Source organism: Neopsephotus bourkii, unplaced genomic scaffold (assembly GCF_033783945.1).
Source record: "Neopsephotus bourkii isolate Nb327-2 ecotype Australia unplaced genomic scaffold, CSIRO-AGI_Nbou_v1 NB_1292, whole genome shotgun sequence".
Lineage (NCBI taxonomy): Eukaryota > Metazoa > Chordata > Aves > Psittaciformes > Psittacidae > Neopsephotus > Neopsephotus bourkii.
The window spans coordinates 10,948,820-10,971,612 of record NW_026901776.1 but is presented as its reverse complement, the minus strand read 5'-3'; the positions used below and the strand labels follow the sequence as shown (position 1 = coordinate 10,971,612).

The following is a 22,793-nucleotide window of genomic DNA, read 5'->3' as shown; positions in this document are numbered from 1 at the left end:
GAGATTTCATCATACTGGGTATTTCTGGCAAAGTATCCTTGTACCTGGAATCTTGTCCTTTCTGCAGCATAGACTTGGTAGTGAAGCATGGCTTGCAAGACTTTCTTGTGACCATCTGGTACCAAGCAGACAGCTCCTAGGATCTCCAGCACAGCAATCTTAGTCTTAATGTTCTCAGTCCGTAAACTCTGGGAAATTATGTTGATGCTCTCTGGATGAGCTAGGACATGAGCTCGTCCTTGGGAGTTGTTCATCAGCGCCTTGATACACCCTATAACAGATGTGTGGATACGGCTCTCTGAGGTCTCATAGTCCATGCTCTTCAGGAAGTTCAGCAAACAGCTCAGGCCATCCAGCTCAATAAACCGGGTCACAAACCTGGAAAAAAACAACAAACAACCAAACAAACCATAAAACCCAGGAAAAATAAGGAAAGCAGACTAGCTAATAATGGTGTGTCACAGTTTCAGGGTAATTATATTCTATCACTATGACCCTGTCGTTCCATTGCTGTGATCTTTGTTGAAGCTACCAGCACCACCTGCTGTAGTCCACCCCAACAGTTGCTGCATTTTCAAAGTGGAAGAGATTCTTTCAAGTTGTTACATCTTTCATATACACTAATCCACACAAGATATATTTTCATACAGACTCATCACCACACTTTTGAGTTCAGACTATCTTGAAAAACGTTTTTAGACTTTGGTCGGACTTAGCCAATACTGCTTACAGGCTTTCACCTCCAAGATTCGGGTATGCTGGCAGAGGCAAAGTCATTACAACTTTGTATCTCAGTTGCACTGACTTCACACCCAGATCCCGTGAATACATAGGAGCATATCCTATATTGTTCCTATATAACTTGCATGTCCTTCAGTAAAAGGCAAAGCTCCTGTAATGGCATTGGGTGATATTTTTGTTGTTGTTTGATTGTTTGGTTTTAGTTTGAGGAGGCATACTAAGGATGGAACAGCTCCATTGTCAACCAGCAGTAGCAAAACATACAGTAGAAGCATCATAAATAGAGAGAATACAGAATTAATCAGCTAAATGACACATCAAAGACTGAACCTATAGTAGGATACATTTATTTTGACAACTGACATCACTAGAGTTCTGTTACCACTGTATTCTGCCATAAAATTTGCCTTTTTTCAGGTTAAGATTATGCAAATGGAGGATGAAAACAGTGTCTTGGAAAAGTTTAAGGTTTTGTTGAAAATCAGGGTTAAAAAATACAGATGGGTCAAATTAGACCATGGAGACAGCCTCCTAGAAAAAAATCAATAGAAAGGGATGGGATTATATAAATCAGTTCAATCATTCATTTATAGTTACCAGGCTTAAATATGGGGATTCAAAGATCAAGCTGGGCAAATAATTTTTCTAGGTCACTTTGTTTACCTCCTGCCTCCTCTAACAGGTCATTTGGGTAGGTGCACTTTTTTAGAATGTCTGAATGCAAAACCATGTGAATTACATTTGAATTTTCAGTCTACCAAAATGCACACCATCAGTAATAAATTCATGACCAGACTCTAAAAAGCATAATGTAGAAAGACACCTCAAAGAAATGAAAAGGTCGTTAACAATTGCTACCTGTGTAACAAATTAAAAATACCAAAAATCTATGTCATTGTAATTTTACCCAGGCCCTCTTCTTCCCTGTTGGATGTTTTGTCTTTCTCTCTTCTGTCCTTGAGTGAGATGCTGTTGCTAACATGTAATGGAAACACCACAGTGAAGACTGAATTTCACTGGTCTCTATTCATGTGTCTGCACCAGCAAGACAAACCTGAGCCATACTTATGCATCTACTGGAAAAATGGTCTTGACATATGTATGGTCTTCTGGTGGTTATACCCCACAGCACACAGGAAGTTTCAGGGCCTACCTCAAAGTTATGCTCACTATGCTGATAGATTTGCCAAGCTGCAGCTTGTTTGGGCCAGAAATATGGCAAAGCCTGGTGCTTTCAACAAAATTTCAGTCTGAGGTTTGGGTATTGCTCAAAATTGGATTTCAAAGTGAATATCAGAGTAAGGGCAAGCACATACAGGAACACATGTGCACCAAAAATGAAAACAAGATTTAGTTGAACCCCACTAAGACAACCTGCCAAGTTTCACACAGGTCTGTTTACACTTTATTTGGATGAGTCATCTTATCTCTCTAGCAGATCATAGGAGCAAAAGTCCCTCTGCCCACAGGCCAGAGACTGGGACCAACATTGTGCACCAGGAATTTGGTAAGTCACTCAAAGCAGTTTGTTATTTAAACCAGTTATAGAAAGACTAAAACTTAGTTCAGTTTCTGTAATGCATTTAGCTGCTAGCATGACAAAGACAACTGAAATAAGTACATTCACTGCTAAAAGAGTTGCTGCAAAGGATGCATTCAGAACCAAAATAAGCACAAACTCAACATGTTACCAAACAATGTGATGCCAATGGCTTCTGAGCATTTCTCTATCCCTTGGCCTAAAAAGCAGAGTTACTCTCTGCCTCTACTATGGAAGGACTAATTTAAATTCTCCTACTCCTCCTCACCTCCAAAATACAGTTCCATGAATACATCCTATACCTTAGCTATTCCTTCTATCTTTTAGGGGACAGAAAAAAAAATAAAAAAAAGGAAGGTGGAAAGCTAAAAAAAAAAAAACCAACAACCAAAAAACCAAGAAAAACACCCAACAACCCCAAAAAGCAGATGTTTTGCTGTTCTTTTCACTTCCAGGGCTGAGGAAAGACTTATGATGGATGCTTTTCTGAAGATATGAAGATCTACTGATAGAAGGAAACACCCTTAAGAAGCAGCTGAACAACAGTTCCCTGAAACATACTTTTGGATGGAACACCTGGTCTGATGCTAAGACATGTAAGCTACTACAATCTAACCTTCATGTATTTTAGTCTGCTCTGATGAAAATGTGAAAGAAAAATGGTAAATACACAAAAGTCACATTGTCCCAGTTAAGTACAATCCCGTACTAAATTCACTGCAGAGCAATTTTTCTAGTACTGTCTGAGTGAAGTAATTCAAAAAAGGAGGCATGTGCAGGAAAGCGGTGTGTGTCACAGACCTTGATTAACAACATAACTTAAAACAGTGTTGGGATTTTCCTGTACTATTCCCAATCCGGAGAGCAAACACTAATCTGCATTACTCAATAGGAAGCAAATTCAACTACCTCTCCATTTCAGCTGACATCAGAAGCAGGAACCAAATGATGATTTTAATCTTTCTTTTTGAAACCACTCAGTTTCCTATTCTCCAGAAAAGCCAGAAATCATGCAAGAGATAAAGAAATGGCAGTAGCAGTTTCTGGGCTGACAGACACACTCAGTATGAGGATTTGCTCAGTGTGGGAAGGTGTGTGCATAAATGTGTGTACAGCAGAGAAAAAGGAGGAGTTTAGCTGACAGGCTGAGAGCAACAATCTTCACACTGTTTGGTGTTTGTGTATCTGTATGACTGTAAGCAGGGACGTGTGTGTGTGTGTGTGTGTGTGTGTTCATGTGTGAAAGCAAACCCAACTCATACACATAAAGTACCTTCTTGCTCACAATATACACACGTATAGCTGACATACTATACATCCTGTATGTTGTGAAGTAAGGTCATGTTCTAGACTGGAAGGTGTAAAGTTATGCATGTTTGCCAATGCATTCTGGCTAACACATCCAAAAGCTCAAGTTTTAAATAAAGCAGGGTGTGTTTTCATAGGTGCTAAACAAGCAAATTAAAGCCTAACCTCACCTCAGACTCTCACCTGACCAGTTTAGCACACTTTAAAAGTCAGGGTGTCTCTTAGCCTTTCAAATTTTAGAGAGTGCTGATCCGAATGGGTTAGCTAGCTCCAGTAACAAACTTTTCATGCTAATGCAGTTGCGGCAGCCTAAGAGGTAACGACCAAATATAGGAGTGGAAAAGCCTCCCTGAGAGTGTTGATTCAGCTCAGAAAGAAAGATCATATGCCATGGGTGTGCAGAGAGCAGGATTTTCCCCCCCTGTGAACAGCCAAGGCTACATTTCCTTGCAGCATCAGTTTTTGAATCAGAGGGCATGCGTAATCCGGACAACTACCGAACTGCTGACAAATTCAGCATAATGGATTTTGCTTGCTGGATGCATAGATGATCATCTCCAGTATGCGCTTAATGCAAGATGGCTAAATCAGACAAAAATAACAGAAGGTAAATCCAAATTAAACAAAAGGAGAAAAGCAGAGAACAAAGGGAGTTAGTGATGAATCAGACTAAAGGAGAGATTTTTCTGGGGTCCCAAAAATTGATTTATTTTTTTTTTTTACAGTCCCTTGTAAGTTTTTACTTTTATTACACTTCTGAACTTTCATTTTGGGGCACTAAAATACCAAAAGTAAAGCTATTCTTTTACTGCTTCTGTTCAACATTTGTTTAGAGTCATAAGTTCTTACAAACCTAAAAGAAAATGTGTTTACTTACAAGATGCAGATGTGTGTTTTTTCTTCTCTAAGGCTGGGGTTGTTCCTGCATGTTGAGATGTAAACTGTCTTTGTTATTTCAGGGCAGCTTTTAAACACCAGAACAAAACGCACTTGCTCAGAGGCAGTCAACTAGTTGCCCAGGGATGTTTTTATCACTTTTCTCCAAAGAGAAGAGGAACTTGATTTTGGGTTGGTCTGCTTCAATTTTTGTGTTGTTAGAAGGTGTTGGAGTAGAGGCACAGATTAATACCATTACTCTGCATTTTCTACTAGAAGTGTCATGGTTCTACAGTAAAATAAAACACACAGCCAAACACATGCATTTTTCTTCTTTTAATTCCTCTAGATCAGAGAATTCAAGCAGAGGATCCTTGGTCAGAGCCCCTGTATACCCTACCATCACAAATGGATTCCAGACAGCTTATCCCAAAAGGTCTCTGTTTTCGTCAGAGGCCTGATGAACAGAAGTGGCAAGGAAAATAGGATTTGATGTCCAAATTCGACTAGAAAGACTAGTATTTTGAAGGCTTGGGTATTGTAGTGCTTATGAGAGGTATTTGATGGAGCTGAGGGCCTCCCTACTGCATCAGGAAGAAATTGGGTTGTTGACCAGGCATTGGCATGCAGCCCATTTGGCAGCTAACGAATTGAGTCACTGGAAATTAGTTGAAACATAGTACTTAATTTAAATTTTGGCTTGGCTTAACTACTAAAAAAAAAAAAAAAGAGAGCCCCCTAAGCATCACGAGTGATTGAGAAGTGAACACTTTATAGGGCAGCTCATGGATGCTTGTACTGAAGCTAGTTAGGGTTATTATAAACAGATGAAGCAACAGGCTGTTGTCAAGGGGATCCAGCATAAGCCATACAGCTATGAGAAAGAAAACCTTGCAAGGCTTTGAGCAAAAGACATTTCTCTCTCTTCTTCTCTATTGCCTTGCTCTCAATAAGGAGGCTGGGCTGTCCTATTCAAAATGACAGCAGAACAACCAGTGGTGGCCACCAAAGTGCTGGACACAGCAGAGAGGCTTTGCTGCCATGGCTATGCTCAAGGAAAGCTATTGCTTACAGAGTAAGCATCAAATCAGCTCCACTTCAATGTAACAGTTGCTCCAGCAAGTCTCAGCAGCAAAGGACTTTGTTTTAAAATCCTTGTGTGAGTTGGGAGTTTGGCAACTTCCATTTTAACATAAAGTCCAGCTGCATTTTACTGTGTTCTCTGATTCAGGACAGTGATAGACAGGATCGAAGAGTCACTTATCCCCTTGGGCTAGGTCTCCATATAGGCCACTGTTTCTCCACCTCCACGTTAAAAGTACTCACCCTACCCACATGCTAAAGTTACCAAAGCCTGATGAGTCTTTATGCCTCAGGAGCATCAGAACCTGGCTTTGTGCTGTCTTACAGGCCATCATAACAGGACGTAAAAAAACCTGAGGTTTAAGCTGATGTGTTCTGCCTCTCACTTGCTGCAAGGTGAGAAGCTGCATGCAGTTAACTTTTTCACAATCAGGAAGGGGGGATGCACTATTAGCACTTAGCTCTTCAAGAAGTCTCAGAATATATCTTTACTTCAAGTCAAAGTTGCTGCAATGCAAATTCTTTGATATAATTTCATTTATTTATTTGGTTGGTTAGGTTCCTAATGCTTAGGCATCAGCGAAGCTCTCTGAAACTATGACTTCAGTACAGTGTGGATGCAAATGCATTTGGCCTATTTTGGCCTAATCAAAGGCATCCAGGCACTTTTTGACCAAGTGTTTCCTGAGATCATATTAACTACAGTTACTGCTTCTGCACAATGCTCAATGGAAAAAGTTTCTATGTTAGTTAGCTAGCTAACGTTCAGAGCTTTGTTCGCAGGTAAACAAAGATGACCTTACCTTCAAAGACACAATAAATTCTCTTGACATGTCTCTACAGCACACTTACACATAGAACAGGAAGGATGCGAAACCAGGTGATGTCAGATGGATCAGCTGCTTTGTACCAAACAATTCACATTACATAAAGGTAAGGGGAAGACTGAATTCAAAGTTCAGAGCAGATTTTGCCTAAAGTTAAATTACATGCGATGTATATGGGATGTTCAGGATGTTCAGACTTCAGATATGAAGTCTACAATCTGATCTTCATAATCATTGCATGTGTTCATACATATCTGCCACAGATATGTGGTTTTTCATAGAAGACTTTGTGTTTTATTTTCCTGAAGCTACATGCTTGAACATTAGTGTGCCCTCCCAATTAGGCAGGTTCAGACCACAGTCTGTAAGGCTCTCTGTGGATTGTCTGAAATATCAGAGAGGCTTGTGTGAGGTAAGACAGTGAGGTTTCTGCCCTTGACACTCTTTCCTGTGTCACGTCAGACCATAGGGAAGCAGTGAATTTTGATGAAAGACAAACATTACCTCATAGGCTGAGTCCGCAGAGCTGTCTTCAAGTCTCCAACTATTTTATTTTTCATTTCTGTTTCTTCTTCATCGAAAGCGTAGAGAGTCTGCATCTGTTCAGAAAAGAAGATGACAATCAGGAAAGTTCGGACTGCCTGGAAGCTAAGAGACAAGCCAGGAATTATGAAAAACAACCATCCCATCAACACCTCAACAGAGGTGCCTGCTGAGCTCTCACCAGGAAAGCAGCGCCTCAGCTGCAAAACTGAATCCAGATGAGGCTGCTCATGTGGACTGGCAGCAGTATACTGCTTCGTCACACTGGCCAAACTGGGGTTCTCAGATTACCCCCCCCAAAAAACATACTTGCCAGTATGCCATCAGAAAACAACCTAATTTGGAACAGTGATTGGCTATGGTGATCTATGGATACATGAGGCAAAGTCTGTAGAAAGACATAATATCTTTTATCAGTCTGACATGGCTGAAGGGATTTGGAAGGAAAACAAAAAAAAAAAAAGAAAAGAAAAAGAATCCTAGACTTGTGTGTCAGATTTCAAAGCATAAAAGCTTTATTCTTCAAGTGACTAAACAGCCTGTAAGTACCTGAAATTACAGTTTGTGTACATACAAGTTTGACCTTCCTTCCCTGAGCTATCACTTGTTTTAAGATACTGATTTTCCCTATACACTTTGGACTTGCTAATTAGGAACATTTACTACAAAAAGTTAGAGCATCATAAAATCACTGTTTTTTATCTAACAAACTAAAGCACATGGAAACTAGATTACCCCCCATTATGAAGCCAGGGATAATCAGAGCTTGCAGTCAACTGGAACTGAAGATGCTGGGGGTAAATTGGGGTGAGAGATGATGAGTGGAATACATGCAAAAAAATTACAGACAATGCCATTAAAAAAAGTGGTGTATCAGGAAATCAGGGATCCAGATCTCCTCTCAGCATCAGTGCAACTTTGTGATGTGAAGACTCTTCAGTGTCCATCACATATACCATTCAGGCTCACAACCTTAATGTGTGACTGTAGAAAGTCAAGACTCAATCCTGGAAATTCTTAGCCTATATAGTGTCTTCTAGTCACTTTAATTGTAAAATAGAGAGGTTAAATGACTTTTATTGGCAGGACTCCCTGGGGAGTGGTGTCTGGAAAGCAGCTCTAAACCCCTTCTCAAATGAATAACCCAATTAAACTAGTATCATCTATCAGATATTTGATATTATACATCTTTGTGGTGGAATCTAAGTAGCTACAATTATGGCCCACTACAGCAAAAGATTTAAGTCCTTTTTTATTGTTTAGCAAGCACCAAAGAAAACCTCCCTCTCGCTGGAACTTCCTTTAACCCTCCCCCTGCCACCAGCCCAACACCTCACTTCCCTTGGAAGTGCTCCCATGTTGCTTGCTTTTGCAAACTATGTGGTGCCAACACATGTCGGATCCTGAGGGTGGTCATGTGGCTACATGCCGTTACAGCCTTATGCTGAACAGCTGGCATGGGGAGACTTGTTTAACTGTAGGGGTCCTCTCTCTGATCCACGCTGAAGTCAAATTCACTCAGTAATAAAGCAAGCTATTTCCTGCCCTAATGGAATGACAGAGTGCTACTGATGGAAAATGAGCTGATGATGTTTTATCTTTTGCCAGCATCCCCCAACAGCCAGAAACATAAATTGAAATGCTTAAGCCAAGCCATATATGATCCCTCTCCTTGAAAAATAAACAGAAATCCTGACCAAGCATTATAGAATCTCAGTGGCAGAGTGCTGGGGTGTGATCTTGGGGCTTGATTTGTATTTTCTTGGGTGACAGCCCATCTGGTCATCTTTCCTTTGGCCCATAAATGCTCCTTTGAAAGGCTTCCCTTCCTCCAATGGATTAATTTCTCCTCTGAGCCATTGTGGGAGGAAAGCAGATGGATGCTAGGAAGGTCCTCAACAGTATTTCGTTCAGAGTGAAAAAGGCCCATTTCCAAATGAAACAAGTACAAATAATCCTGCCTTTACAACAGAGGGTTATTATAGAAAACCCTTTTCTTAAGCTGCAGGCAGCCAAAAGCCATTCATTTCTCACTCCTGTTCATGGCCAGGAACTCAAATCCTCTTGCCCTCTCTAAAGACAGACTGGTCACGTGTTTGCATTATGAAATAGCTTTATTGGCAAGAATTATAGAAAACATGACTGTCCCTAGGAGACAGAGGGGAGGGAACTGTCATTCTTTGAGGCTGGATTTCATTAATGTGGCTGACTATGAATTGCCTTCCTGAACTACAAACTGCACTCGAGGACTAATGTCTGCTGTGCTAGGATGCAGCTAGCTACTAGCACTCAACCAAACATACTAGGGATAGGAAACAAAATAGTGTGAAGCCCTTACCTGATCCCTAAAACCGGTATACATAAGGCTTTTATTATTATTATTATTATATTTTAAAAAGATATTTTGCATATTTAAAGTTGTAAGTCCATTACCCAGGAAGGCAGATGATCCCACTGTTTGATTCACCAGCTCAGAGAAATTAATGAATTTATGAAAACAATCATTCACATGAAATTTAATGGGTAAAACATCAGGTAGTCCAAGAAATTATTATTGACAATTTGGTACCATTTACAATGAAATATTTTAGTTTTATTAAAAGCATAGATTAATTTCCACACCTTATCCTAACAGCTAGTCATTCCCCTAACGTGCTGGGAAGGAAAATACAGGACTATAATGAGAGTACATGTGAGAAAGAGGGAGGAAAAAAAAAAAGAAAAAAAGGAAAAAAGGGGCAAGAGTTACCATCAGCAATACACTCTATGATGGGCCTAGTTTTACTTAATAGTCTCACACATATGAAATGAAAAAAAATAAAAAAGCAAAGAAAATAAATACTGGAAAAGCAACCCAGATGTTCTGATTTCTCATTATAATCCAAGCTCTTTCTTTAAATCTTGTCTAAAATCATAACAGTGTTCCCATTACTGAAATCGCTTCCAGATCATAAACACATGCAAGTAAAATTAAGATCAAAATTTGAGGAAAAAATACTGCATTGCATGCCTCCTATGATATATCTGGATAATACCTTTTATTTAACACATTTCTTCAAAGAAAACAAGATAGTTGAAATTCAAGGTGCACCACATCTCTAACTACACCAAGACTGAACTAAAAGAATAAACTATGAATCAGAAACTACAAGTAGATGTAAATTAGAAAACCTGAACTTTAAGCAAATAAGTTTAAAGTAACATAGACGTCATCTAACCCAGATGGAGGAAGAGAATTGACATCCACCTGTTCAACTCTGCTGAAAAATATACATTTTAACATCCTGTGAAGCTGCTCTGCCCTGAACAAATGCCTTCTGAATCAAGGAAAAGTGCCTGGTTACAGCTATATTTATTAATCTTGACCCTTGTTTCATACTCTTGACCAAACCATCTCTCCAGAAAAGCTGGATCTGCAACTACTGTTCACCTGAAAGTCTCTCTGTGGAAACACATATGCAGGCAAGCTCACAAAAGTAACACAGTGCTGTCAGAAGTTTTCCTCCCCAGTGAAGTGAAGGCTGTGCTTATTTGTGCTGCCAAGCAGACAGTATCATGGGGTGAAGAGGGCAGGAGGAGCACAGGGAGGTTTCTTTACATGTGACTAACAGGGCAGCTGCTTCATTTTTAAGAAAATAAGTTTTGTGTATTGATTAATCAGCAGAAGATGACAATGACCTTGATAATGGAAATGGTCTCTAACTGTGGGTGTACAACCTGTCCACACTCACCAGTATTATTTATAGCATGTAGACATCAGAGACCTGAGCAAATTTGGAGGCTCCTCTTTCTAAATCAGACACTGTTAGCAGCTGTCCCTTCCTCTTAAGGACTGGTCTAGAAGACAGTTTACCCTTTCGGTAAGGGTACCTGAAGGATTGGACACTCCCTCCACAGGAATTGCACACCTCTTGACTAGTAAAGAGATTCAGCTTTACTGTCATACACTTTCCTGAGAACTGGGTTTAAAAACTATTAAAATCTTAGCAATCACAGCAACAGAAAAAATTGTGGGAAAAGGACTGTGATTAAAATGCATGGCCTTTTGAACTGGATGAGGAATCTGTGATTCCTGACATAGTGGTTCCTAACAGTTCCTGAAGTGCTTCCTAACATACTGGTCTAAGGTTACAAGTAGGGAATCTCAAACATGTCAGGCATCACCACATTCCTCTCAAGCATAATCTATGAGGGACAGATATGATGGGTAACACTGCAGAGGATCTTCTGAGAAAATGATCCTTGAGCTCAGGGGGCTTGGCCTGCTGAAATCCACAGAAACATGCTTCATGATATCAGCAGGATAAAGGTGCAATTTCCATATTATCAGCAGGTAGGAAGAACATTTTTGCCAAGCTAATATATAAAAAAAGAGCTTCATATATTAAACAAAAGGATATAGATGTAAAATCTGCATGTACAAAGATTCTCATGCAGTTAATTCACAGGAGATGCAAAGATTAAATTTTATTTAAAAAACAGGACTTAAGGCATTTTAACACTTTTGTGATTTTTGCTACCACTTCAACTCTAATACTTCTTGCAGTATTTCTAATTAAAATATTATAATACCTGATAGTGCCCAGGAGACACAAACTGACATAGACTAGACAGTGTCAGGAAGCAACATGAAACATGTTTTTCTTTCACCACTTCTGAGCCAACTAAACTCGGATGTATTAAAAAAAAAAAAAAAAGTATTTAAACCCCCCCAGCACTAAATTTAGGTCTGAAATTATAAGGGACCCAAAATAACAGATTGGAAGGTAAGAATCTCAGAGGTCTAAATAATAATGAATAGAACATGTAGTGTGTTGGAGCTGGTTCTCAGCTGTATTACTCCAATTTTCCACTGATACAATTCCTGTGAAATCAACTCAACTAAGTTTCACCTGCGTAAAAGTGAAGCAACTAAGTGCTAAATCAGAAGCAGGGGTTTTAACCCCAGTGTGTTTTCTCAACACTTCAACTATAAGAGTAAATCATGAGGCTTAAAGCCAAATAAAAGGTTACCAATCATTCAGTGCTGAGGCACGCAAACAACATTACTAGGGCTGGTGTTTATTGGTGCTCTTAAAACATGTTTAAAATTAGAAACATAGGCCAAAGTATAGTCTCATTCCATGGAACTGCTCCACATTTACAATAGTGACATGTACATATTAAATCCAGGTTTACATCAAGATCATTTAAAGAGCAATCCAAAAGTCACTGAAATCAATGGAAAAACTTGTAGTGGATTCAAGATGCCTTGGATCAAATCCTACCAGAAGTATTTGGCTCAGTGAGAACACAAGGTTTCATACTCATTATTTTCGTTAATGGCTTTTGTAGAGCAAATTTGTTCAGTCAGGAAATAAAAGCATAGTACCGTGCCAGTCACAAAAGCTCAATCTTTTTTCTCAAAACCAGTCCATAAGAAAATCTGTTATGAAGAAAGGTTATAATTTTGTTTATTCATGACTAACAGAAGAAAGCAGCTTTTCTTTCATCCTTTTACAATGAGTTATAACAACTTGTAAATCTTGATTAATATTTTTACTAAGCAAGACATATTTCACCATGAGAAATGCATCAGTATTGACACATTTAGCATCCATTAAGATATTATTTTTATGGAATTATTTTATAGCTCATAATCCAATACAATACATGCAGAAAAGCCTTTAGATATCAAACATGAAAGCATATGTAAACAAACAAGGTGTGATACTTAAGATTATAAGAATGGAATTCTATCATAATTTCTGCACAACTGCCAAAGAAAGCTGAGTAAGCATTGCTTATGAATAACTGGAGGCAAGATTTGACTGTAGAGTTACCATATAAAAAGGAGATCAGTGGACACTATCTGCAGGTGGTGTTCTGCTGGTGACCAGTTCTACTGCATGCTTCAGAGGAAGAGACATACTACTAACTATTGAATGAGGACAACTGAAAAAAGTTTTCCTCAAATATTCTATTGGCTTGTATCTGATGTCTAAGATGTTACAGCCTTACATTCCTCTATTTACCTGCTCTTAGGTAATAAGTAGTTTTATCATAAACAACTATATTTTCTTTAATTCTTTTACTAAACTAATAACCCCAGTGCTATTTTGTAGATAGGAAACCATTTGAAAACAAACAAGACAAAACTTCACCTAGTTTTCAAATAGTTACTTTTCTCATCAGATATTCTCTTGAATTTTCATTCCAGAATCAAATGTGACTGTCTTCAGTGCTCAGTATTTTAGAAATAAAACCTGGAAATGCTTACAGTATTTTCTAATCTCTTCGTCTGCTGGAGGAGGGGTCTTTCTTAATACACATATTTGTCTTCTTTGAGAAGCTCTATTTTAAATTAGTCATGCATTTGGGCTAACGTACTTCTTCTTTGGAGACTTCTTCCTAAAGAAACACTTCTCTATGGTAGGAAATCTTCCCTGCTTTGCAGGAGAGGTAACTTACTGCTGCCATGGAATTGATGCGGTCAATGTAGTAATCAGGCCAGCTGGTAGCAAGCTTATTAGGATCTTCTTGTTCCTGAAACAGAAAGTTAAACAAGGTTACAAAAGGAGCCTTTACAGGATTACATACCACAGTAGAACCACCTGTGATTCTTCACTGCACTGCTCTTTATTGTGATATCTCCCCACATGTTCTTGTATAATGCACATAGATGTGTTGCATTTATTACAAACTTTTTTGAAAGTGTAATCTTAGTGCTGTCACCCTGGTGTGCCAGATAAAAAGAATCCCCTTCAGCTATGGTTATTAACCACAGAATGATACAGTTTGATGGAGACAAGTTATCTCTGGCATCTAAGCAGCAAAACCTCAGTCCCTTAAACATACTGTGTTTCCAAGTAGAAGGATAGCCCATTTACAGATACCAGGTATAAATTTTGTTGCTTTATACTGAGAGCTTGTATAAATTATTTTGCCTCTACTGCTAGAGTGATGGTGGGATTCACGAACAAAGGAGTTTAACATCTGCTATAAAGGAAAAAATAAAATAAATCAAGAAAACTGAAAGGAAACCAAAGGAATGCTTCATTTTGATGTGATAAACCAAAAAGAGATTAGACAAGTTTATTCCATTCTAGTCCATTCCCATTCACTCCAGACCATTCCACAACCTCAAAGCATCTAAAGGAACAGAATAGCATCCCCTTAATTACAGTCAAAGCAACATTAATCTGTCTCTATCTCTCAAAAAAATCCACCTGATATTTTCACTAGACTAAACAAACACCACAAAGCTCAACTTCTAAAAGGAGACCTACTCCTACTCAGGAACCAATTCTTCTTTTTCCTTGGCCACCTGTCGTGGTTTAACCCCAACCAAGACAGCTTGTGCACTTACTCCCAGTGAGTGGGGCCAGGCTGGAAGCAATCGAGGCCCACGTTAGTACGTTCCCCCCCTTTCCCAGGGGCTGCCCCCCCCCCTTTCCCTGCTCCCAGAGGGATGGGGAGGAGAATCGAAAGAATGCAACTCCCACGGGCTGAGATAAGAACAGTCTAGCAACTAATGTACAATACGAATCACCACCGCTACCATCAGTGACAACAATGATAAGAGAAAATAGCAAAGGAAAGGAGTACAGTACCACGTGCCGAACCACCAGTCCGACCCAGCCGACCCCCTGTCCTTCCGGGTACCTCCCAGTTCCCCCCTGGGCATGACGTGCTGTGGTATGGAATACCTCTTTGGTCAGTTTGGGTCAGGTGTCCTGTCTCTGCTTCCTCCTGGCTTCCCCTCCTCCTTGGCAGAGCATGAGACTCACAAAGTCCTTGGCCAAACCAAAACATCATTTTTATCAGCCTTGTTCCCAGCCCAAAAGTCAAAACACAGCACTGAACCAGCTACCAAGAAAGAGAAAAATGACTGCTGCTGCTAAACCCAGGACACCACCCAATGGAAATTAGATTTCATTGTAGTGGGTATATTTGTTTCTAGATAGGTGTAATGGTCACTGACAAAATGAGGATTGGTTTCTAGGATCCTAGTATCCTATTATGAACTACAAATAACTCTTATTAAGACTCCTAGCATATGGTAAGAGACTGAACCACTTAAATTGTCCTAAGGATGCACAAAGATGCAGGACGACTGCGTGGCTCTCACCAATGTTCTCTATGAATGCTTACTCACACCAGAAAAGTTACTCTGGAAGATACACACAAAAATATTATACCTGTAGTTCTCTTGGAGTACCTCAGATATTCCAGAACTGTCTGGTTTACAGATCAGAAATAGCCCTACATGCTCCCTATTGAGCCACATTCATAAAACATCTTGCTACCTGGCAGGTTCCTGCCAGGCTACATACACCAGACAACAAGTCTGCACAAATCAAAATCTTCACATTTAGAATTAAAAACAAAGTCATGACTGAGATTTTTATCTTTCCTTCCCATCACTTTATTCCACTGGTCTTTCAACAGGTAACAAAAAGGTATCTCCATTTACAATACCATCAAAAGAGCTTTGTCCCCATCTAGCTAAGGAATACAGTACAGACATATTCTACACAGATCACAACTCTTTATTCAGCCCTTGCATCCAAGTGAACAATTAAGAAATGCAAAAGATTTAAATAAAGCATCATATAGTAGACTACCACTGTATGAAAAGTATGAGAGGCTGGCAAAGTGGCAAGAGATACCTATTACATGCACAGTTTCTATGCATGCACCACCTCACGATAATAAATGGTACAATTAAGAACAAGGTGACCTTTCTCAAATTAAGTGAGAAGTTCTGTTGCTTTTCCTCACTTCCTTCACCTGGCCACAATCAGTGGGAATCCGATGTACCCAAATCCATATCATGTGCCACATTATAATAATATGCAGCTCCCTAACAACAGCCAGCCAGAATTGCCACACCACATGTAATGGGTAGATTGCCTTTTGCTGCCCCTTTTCTGTGTCGAATATCCAGTGGGAATCATAACCCTCAGCAGACCTTAATCTCTCATGCAAAAGTCAATATATGACCTTGCTGATGGAAAAATAAATTAAAACATACAATAGATAAATACAGCATTATGTTTATAAGATAATCTTATCCACCAAAGAGAGCAATAGAGATGGAGACATAATCTAGGGGTAGTGAAGGAAGGTCATTCTGCAGGGAACTGGGTTGAGCCACCAATCTGAAATGCTAGGTGTGCTCATATGCCTTTCTGAAATTTTTCTCTCTATAAAACTATAAAAGTCCAAGTAACAGCTGTAATTGTTTGCAGAGTACAGGTGACAAGAACATCACCAGAAGAGGGAATACATATATTCTCTATACTTCTCCTGCCTCTGTTTTGAACTTTAAGTAAAGAAACAAATGCCTGTAAATTAAGGACTATCTGAATCCATCCCTTATATCCCAAAATAAGCTACAATACCTTTTCCCCTTTAAATTCTGTGGGTATGTGGGTAAGAACATTCTGATCCCCTAAAGTATATCTGCATAAGTGATTAGCTTGGCAAATGGTATAACCTCCTTGGTGTATCCTGCTTTTGACCATTCTCAGAAATTGATCTGAACTCTGAGTGTGTAAGTAAGTCTTACATTTGGTTTTGGTTTTAATTATAACTGCGAGAAAATTTGTTTCAGTGAATGTAATCTTTTTTTCTGGAACTAAAGCCCGCACTTAAGCCATATATTGCTGAGGTTAAAAAAGTTTTAGCACATGCTCCACTACACCATCCCTTCTTTCTGAAGTTGTTTCAGCCCAGAAGCATAGTAAGCAGGGAAGTCCATGTAATTTCAATGGTCCTTCACACTCACTGCTCAGACCAAAATTTGTATTTTACTTAGCTAGAATAAAAGTGATTATATACTTAAACCCTGGCACTCTATTTCCACTATGAAGCACCAGAAATCTACTTGAGATGAAGATACAGATTTTTATGCAGCCCCATGACATCATTAGGTGGCAGAGTGTTATTTATACCAATGGCTGGGCAAGATTTTCGAAAGAAAGATGAGTTCGCATCAGGGCCACTGAGGGAAAAAAAAAAAATTTCATTGCCTTAATTTTGTGATTTCTGTCCATGGTAAGCAATTGCTATACCATGTTTCCTCTCAGAGAGCAGAGATAAGCTGAAAACAGAAAGCAATTCAGGGTGTGGGGGGTCTCTGTGTATGGGGGGTGGAGCAACAACAGGGTGCTGTTTGTTTTTGTTTTAATATCTTCAGGGTTTTGACCCTCAAATAAAACCTCAGAGAAAACTGCAAGGCAACTTGATAATGGCAAACCCTTTCCCTTCCTCCAGGAGGCACAGAGAAGGAAGGAAGAAAAAAAAAACAACCCCAAAAAACCGAGGCCCTAATATAAAAAGCCACATAGGTATAAAAAACCTGGAAACAATAACCCATCTGTATAAGGGAAAACATTAGCTGAAGGAACTTATTAAAGCAAAGCCTTCTTTTAGCTCCTTGAATAGTGTAAATATCATGTTAAAAAACAGGCGTCAGCTTGTGGACTTTATAAGAGGTCATATCATTCTTCACTGGAGTTACAGCTATGTAACTGCTGTGAAAACAGGGTCCTGATACTATACAAGTCCTCAATATAGCCAAGGTATTATATAGGCTTTGACACTAATTTGGACAGGCTCCATGCCTTAGTGGAAAGTGGAACTTATGACTTCATACTAGATAGGACTTAATGGAGTTCTACAAATATTTGGACCATCTGAACCAATCAAAATGAATCAAAATAAAGCGAAGTACTGTGTGTACAGCTCAGCTGATCCTAAAAGCCTTTTTGCAAATCGTGGGAGACCTGATTCATTGGGCAAGATGTTCTCTAGTGAGCAGAGACCTTTAATAGACGCCATGTTAGTAGGGCAAGCATTTGCAATACACAGACTGTAATAACAGACATAATCAGGAATTACAGACCACTGCCTTCATTGTGAAACTTTCTACAAAGAAGTACCCAACACTAGTGTTACAGAAATCATGAGGAAATGTCAGACACTCATGGCTGAGTGGATCATGAAAATGAAAGACACTGATTATATGGTGGGTGCTTCTTTCAAGATGTTTTCAGCCTTGAAAGAAACAGCACAGGGAAAGCCTGAACAGTTACTGCCTGCCTTGAAGCTCTTTGGTGGTGAGCATTGGCTTTCAGTTTTCAGTGATGATACATTGGTATTTTACTGCAGCAACAGACCCCAATGTTGAGCATTTCTCTAGAGCATGTCCTGGAAACCTGAGCATGTCAAAACAATAAATGCATCCACAAAATCATCAACTTTACAACGCACCTTTCTTGCAGGTGGAGACAGGGAGACATATATGGTGACATGACAATTAAAACTTATCCAGGAAATCCCTGGCAGAGTTAGGAACAGACACCAATTTGACACTGAATTTAAGAGACTCTTATTTCCACCATCATTTATATCATGTTAAGATTTGTCTATACTACACAAAACTAACTCCCTGGGAACAGCATGTGCTTGGCATTCCTGCATGACTAAACATACGGACTTTGACACTACCTGCACAAAATCCCTGTGATAACTTGCCAGGGCTAATGACTCATGAAACCTTTTAATAAGCAAACTGAAATAACACTTCCTCCTTGAACAGATGACCAAGAAACACACCATATTTTATGGATGTCATACAATAAGCATGAATACTACTGTGACGACATCTACTCATTGGCATCATGACTTCCTTCTCAAACCAATCTCTTCAGAGCTGCAGACAGTTGACCTTACTGCCTTGCACTGTTCAGAACAGAATAGGAACAAGCCACATACCTGGTGCTGCAAAATGCAGGTTTAAAAATCTTTCTTGGGTAAGGAACCATGATACCATTAACTGAACTCCTCCCTTATATTAATAAAAACAGTGCGCAAACACAGATGAAAAATGTGAAATGAGGCTACTGTAATGTAAATTCCTGTTCCAGCCTGTTTGCTATATCATGTCACTGCATGCTCAAGTTTATACTTGGGTCACAAAGAATTGCATTTTTTTGCAAAAGCCATGTGAAGGTTAGGTGGTTTCTCCTCTCAACAGGTTGCACACATCATTCTGATACCTCACAGAGCTGAAAGAGCCTCCTTCACCTGGTGTGAAGAGTCAACATCATCACATACAGTTCAGAAAATATAAACATGGAGTTCAAATGATTTCAAGAAACTAACACCTTCAAACTCTTCAGAATGACAACTTAGCTGGTAAAAAAATCATCCGAGATGTGAAGGATTGTGTCCCCGTTCTGTTTCAAAGTGAGGTGCATGACCCTTGCTCTCCACATGAATGTTCTGGCCACTGTAAACTGTGTGGGTTTTGTTTGCTTGGAAGGTGGAAGATGGTTATCACTTGTGCTTCATTTCCCACAGATGCTACTTTTCTCCCTTCAGATACTTTTTAAAAATAATCAGCTTATTGCAACGTGTGTTATTAATGATGAATACAATACAGTCTTGTAACACCTTGCATTCTACACTGCCAAAGGTCCTTAACGAATGTCACATAGCAGGTTTTTCCGTCTCTTTTTCAGTGAGACCAGCAGAAACAGGCAAAATGGGATGCAGACAATTACACAGCTCCCAGTTACACAGGAAATCTATAGCACAGGCAAGACGCAACCCACACTGAAGCTGTATTGCACTCTCATCCAAATCACTGTTCTCCCTTTTTTCCATGACTGACTTACCAACTTTTCATCATTTTATGGAAACAACTTTTCATCATTTTATGGATAAGTTCAACCTTCAAAGAAACATTTACCTGTTCATTAACACAGTGTCCATCCTATTGGCTATGTCTGAGTTCAGAGCAGCCAAAGTTGCATAAATAGAAAGCACTCATTAAAAGACACAAAATGTGTTTGACCTGCTGTAATATGAATACTAATTCAGAAGTGGAGCTAAGATACATCTAAGCTTTTCAGACAGTTTACACCTCCAAAAAACCAACCATGTCCCAAGAGATGCTAATTTTGAAACAGGAGACACCACAGGACTGAGCCATTCACTAAACACACGTGGTCACTGCTCCATTTCTCAGACTCCATGACTAGTATTTACACAAATTTTCTCAGGGTTTGGAGGAGGGAGCTATACCCAAGCCTTTTAAGCACAATTTATCCAGAGTGAGAAAAACAAACATTACTTTTCTCCCTGGAATTAATCTATTGGTGTGCAGATAATAATCACTCTGCCACAAAAGCAGTGTACTGTGTAACTTATTAAAAGGGAATATTCAGTAATTACCAGCTGCAGCATGTAACTACAAAGTTCTAATTGCCTGTCATAATGGTCAGGTATAACCATACATGATTCCAGTTCACTGCATTATGACACAGAAATAATTTACTTAACAGACCACAGGGGATTTTTTCTGATTTTTTTTTTTTTCATTTAGCCTGATCTCTGTCCTGCTGCCAATAACATGATGGATTTAATAATAACTTCTGATGCCAGTTATGAACCAGCCTGTCAAAGGAAGAATTAAAGGCTTCATAATATTATTTATATCACAAAATGCTTTATACTGACAAACTGTGGAACTCACTGCCACAGAATAAATTCTAAAATCAGAAAAGTGAAAAAGGAATAAATTTATGAAGGATGAGGATTTTTTCTTAGCAATCTTTTCATAATACCAAGAGAAGCTTCAGTGCGCTGCTGTAATTCACCAGTCTTTAGAGGTTAAAAAGAGGCGTTTCTGAAAGATGGGTTGCACTGCACCACAAGCTGAAAAGCTTTCCAATACAGTTAAATATGTGCTTTGTTTTGAACTGCTTATTCCTTCCATGACTTTATTTTGCTTTCCAAGCAGTCATAGCAGCACAATGTGTCATTTCCAACCTCACTTAGCACTCAAACCCACTTCAGATTAATTAATTAATTCATGGTGACCTTATTAGTCTATACAAATATATAAAGGGGGAGTGTCACGAGGATGGAGCCAGGCTCTTCTCAGGGGCAAACAATGATAGGACAAGGGGAAATGGGTACAAACTGGAACACAAGAGGTTCCACTTAAACTCGAGAAGAAACTTCTTCTCAGTGAGGGTGACAGAACACTGGAACAGGCTGCCCAGGGAGGTTGTGGAGTCTCCTTCTTTGGAGACATTCAAAACCCGCCTGGACACGTTCCTGTGTAACCTTATCTAGGTGTTCCTGCTCCAGCAGGGGGATTGGACTAGATGATCTTTTGAGGTCCCTTCCAATCTCTAACATACTGTGATACTGTGTTACTGTGTAATTCGAATTGGTATGAGTCTAATGGAGATGAAACCCACACTCTATTTTTATCTTACACAAAACATGTCAGATCCACTGCATACATGCTGAGAGATACAGTTTCTCACTGCAAATGGAGTGGAATGCCGTATCTGGCAGGTGGAAATGTTGTTGGTGCCATGTTGGAGCTGAAAGTAAGAATTACTTTTTACTTGCTGCTGTAAGAACCTTCTGTCCTATTAACTGAAGTCCATACTCATGTTTAAAATCTCTTCCACACTCTACTTTTCACAAGCCCCAAATCAATCAAGTGATATTTCACAGCTGATAACTGTATAACCTAAATAATGAGCTGACAGATAAGGCTATTCATGCCTTCCCTGCACTTCCAATAAGAAAGTTCTCAGGAGCCTACGTTCCCTCAGACCATTCTGTATAATTATTTGGAGGTGAAGGGAGGTCCACTGTGGAGGATACTACCAGTCAGGAGGCTAGTTTATGATCACCTTACTCAGCGGGGCTTCACGAGAAGACAAAAAGTTTCTCATGGACACAGCCTGCTCTCCAGGTACTTGGCTGTGGACTTAGATTGTACTTCTGAAACCACAGCTCTGTCCCCAAAGTCTTGTGGCAAGGTTGAGGTCAAGGTTCTGCTGTAATTCTGGTGGCATGTAGAGCCACTATCACTATCTCAACAAATCACAGAATCGTAGAATAGTTAGGGTTGGAAAGGACCTTAAGATCATCTAGTTCCAACACCCCTGCCATGGGCAGGGACACCTCACACTGAACCATGACACCCAAGGCTCTGTCCAACCTGGCCGTGAACACTACCAGGGATGGAGCATTCACAACCTCCCTGGGCAACCTATTCCAGTCCCTCACCACCCTTACAGGAAAGAATTTCTTCCTTATATCCAATCTAAACTTCCCCTGTTTAAGTTTGAACCTGTTACCCCTTGTCTTGTCACTACAGTCCCTAATGAAGAGTCCCTCCCCAGCATCCCTATAGGCCCCCTTCAGATACTGGAAGGCTGCTATGAGGTCTCCACGCAGCCTTCTCTTCTCCAGGCTGAACAGCCCCAACTTTCTCAGCCTGTCTTCATACAGGAGGTGCTCCTGTCTCCTGATCAACCTCGTGGCCCTCCTCTGGACTTGTTCCAGCAGTTCCATGTCCTTTTTATGTTGAGGACACCAGAACTGCACACAATACTCCAGGTGAGGTCTCATGAGAGCAGAGCAGAGGGGCAGGATCATCTCCTTCAACCTGCTGGTCACACTCCTCTTGATGCAGCCCAGGATACGGTTGGCTTTCTGGGCTGAGAGTGCATACTGCCAGCTCATGCTAAGGTTGTCATTGACCAGCACCCCCAAGTCCTTCTCCATAGGGCTGCTCTGAATCTCTTCTCTCTGCCCAGCCTGTAGCTGTGACTGAGATTGCTCCAACCCAGGTGTAGGACCTTGCACTTGTCATGGTTAAACTTCATGAGGTTGGTATCAGCCCACCTCACAAGCGTGTCAAGGTCCCTCTGGATGGCATTCCTTCCCTCCAGCATATCAACTGAACATCCAAACTAACTGCCAAGACAAATGGACAGTCTGCCTAAAACAACTTTTGCAAGTGATGTTTATTGACTTAAGACAATCCACTAATTTTGCCACCGTCAGAGCAG

At 39.9% G+C, this 22,793-nt stretch overlaps 1 protein-coding gene across 2 annotated transcripts in view; it reads right to left on the bottom strand.

Moving 5' to 3' along the window:
* Positions 1–22,793, bottom strand: part of DAAM2 (dishevelled associated activator of morphogenesis 2) — a 178,840-nt gene that overhangs the window by 60,535 nt on the left and 95,512 nt on the right. For both annotated transcript variants that reach the window (XM_061365987.1, XM_061365988.1), the window contains exons 4-6: positions 13,369–13,443; positions 6,880–6,974; positions 45–378 (exon numbers count right to left, since the gene is read on the bottom strand). In XM_061365987.1, the coding sequence (XP_061221971.1) occupies positions 45–378; positions 6,880–6,974; positions 13,369–13,443 (504 nt within the window). The remainder of the gene's footprint in view (positions 1–44; positions 379–6,879; positions 6,975–13,368; positions 13,444–22,793) is intronic.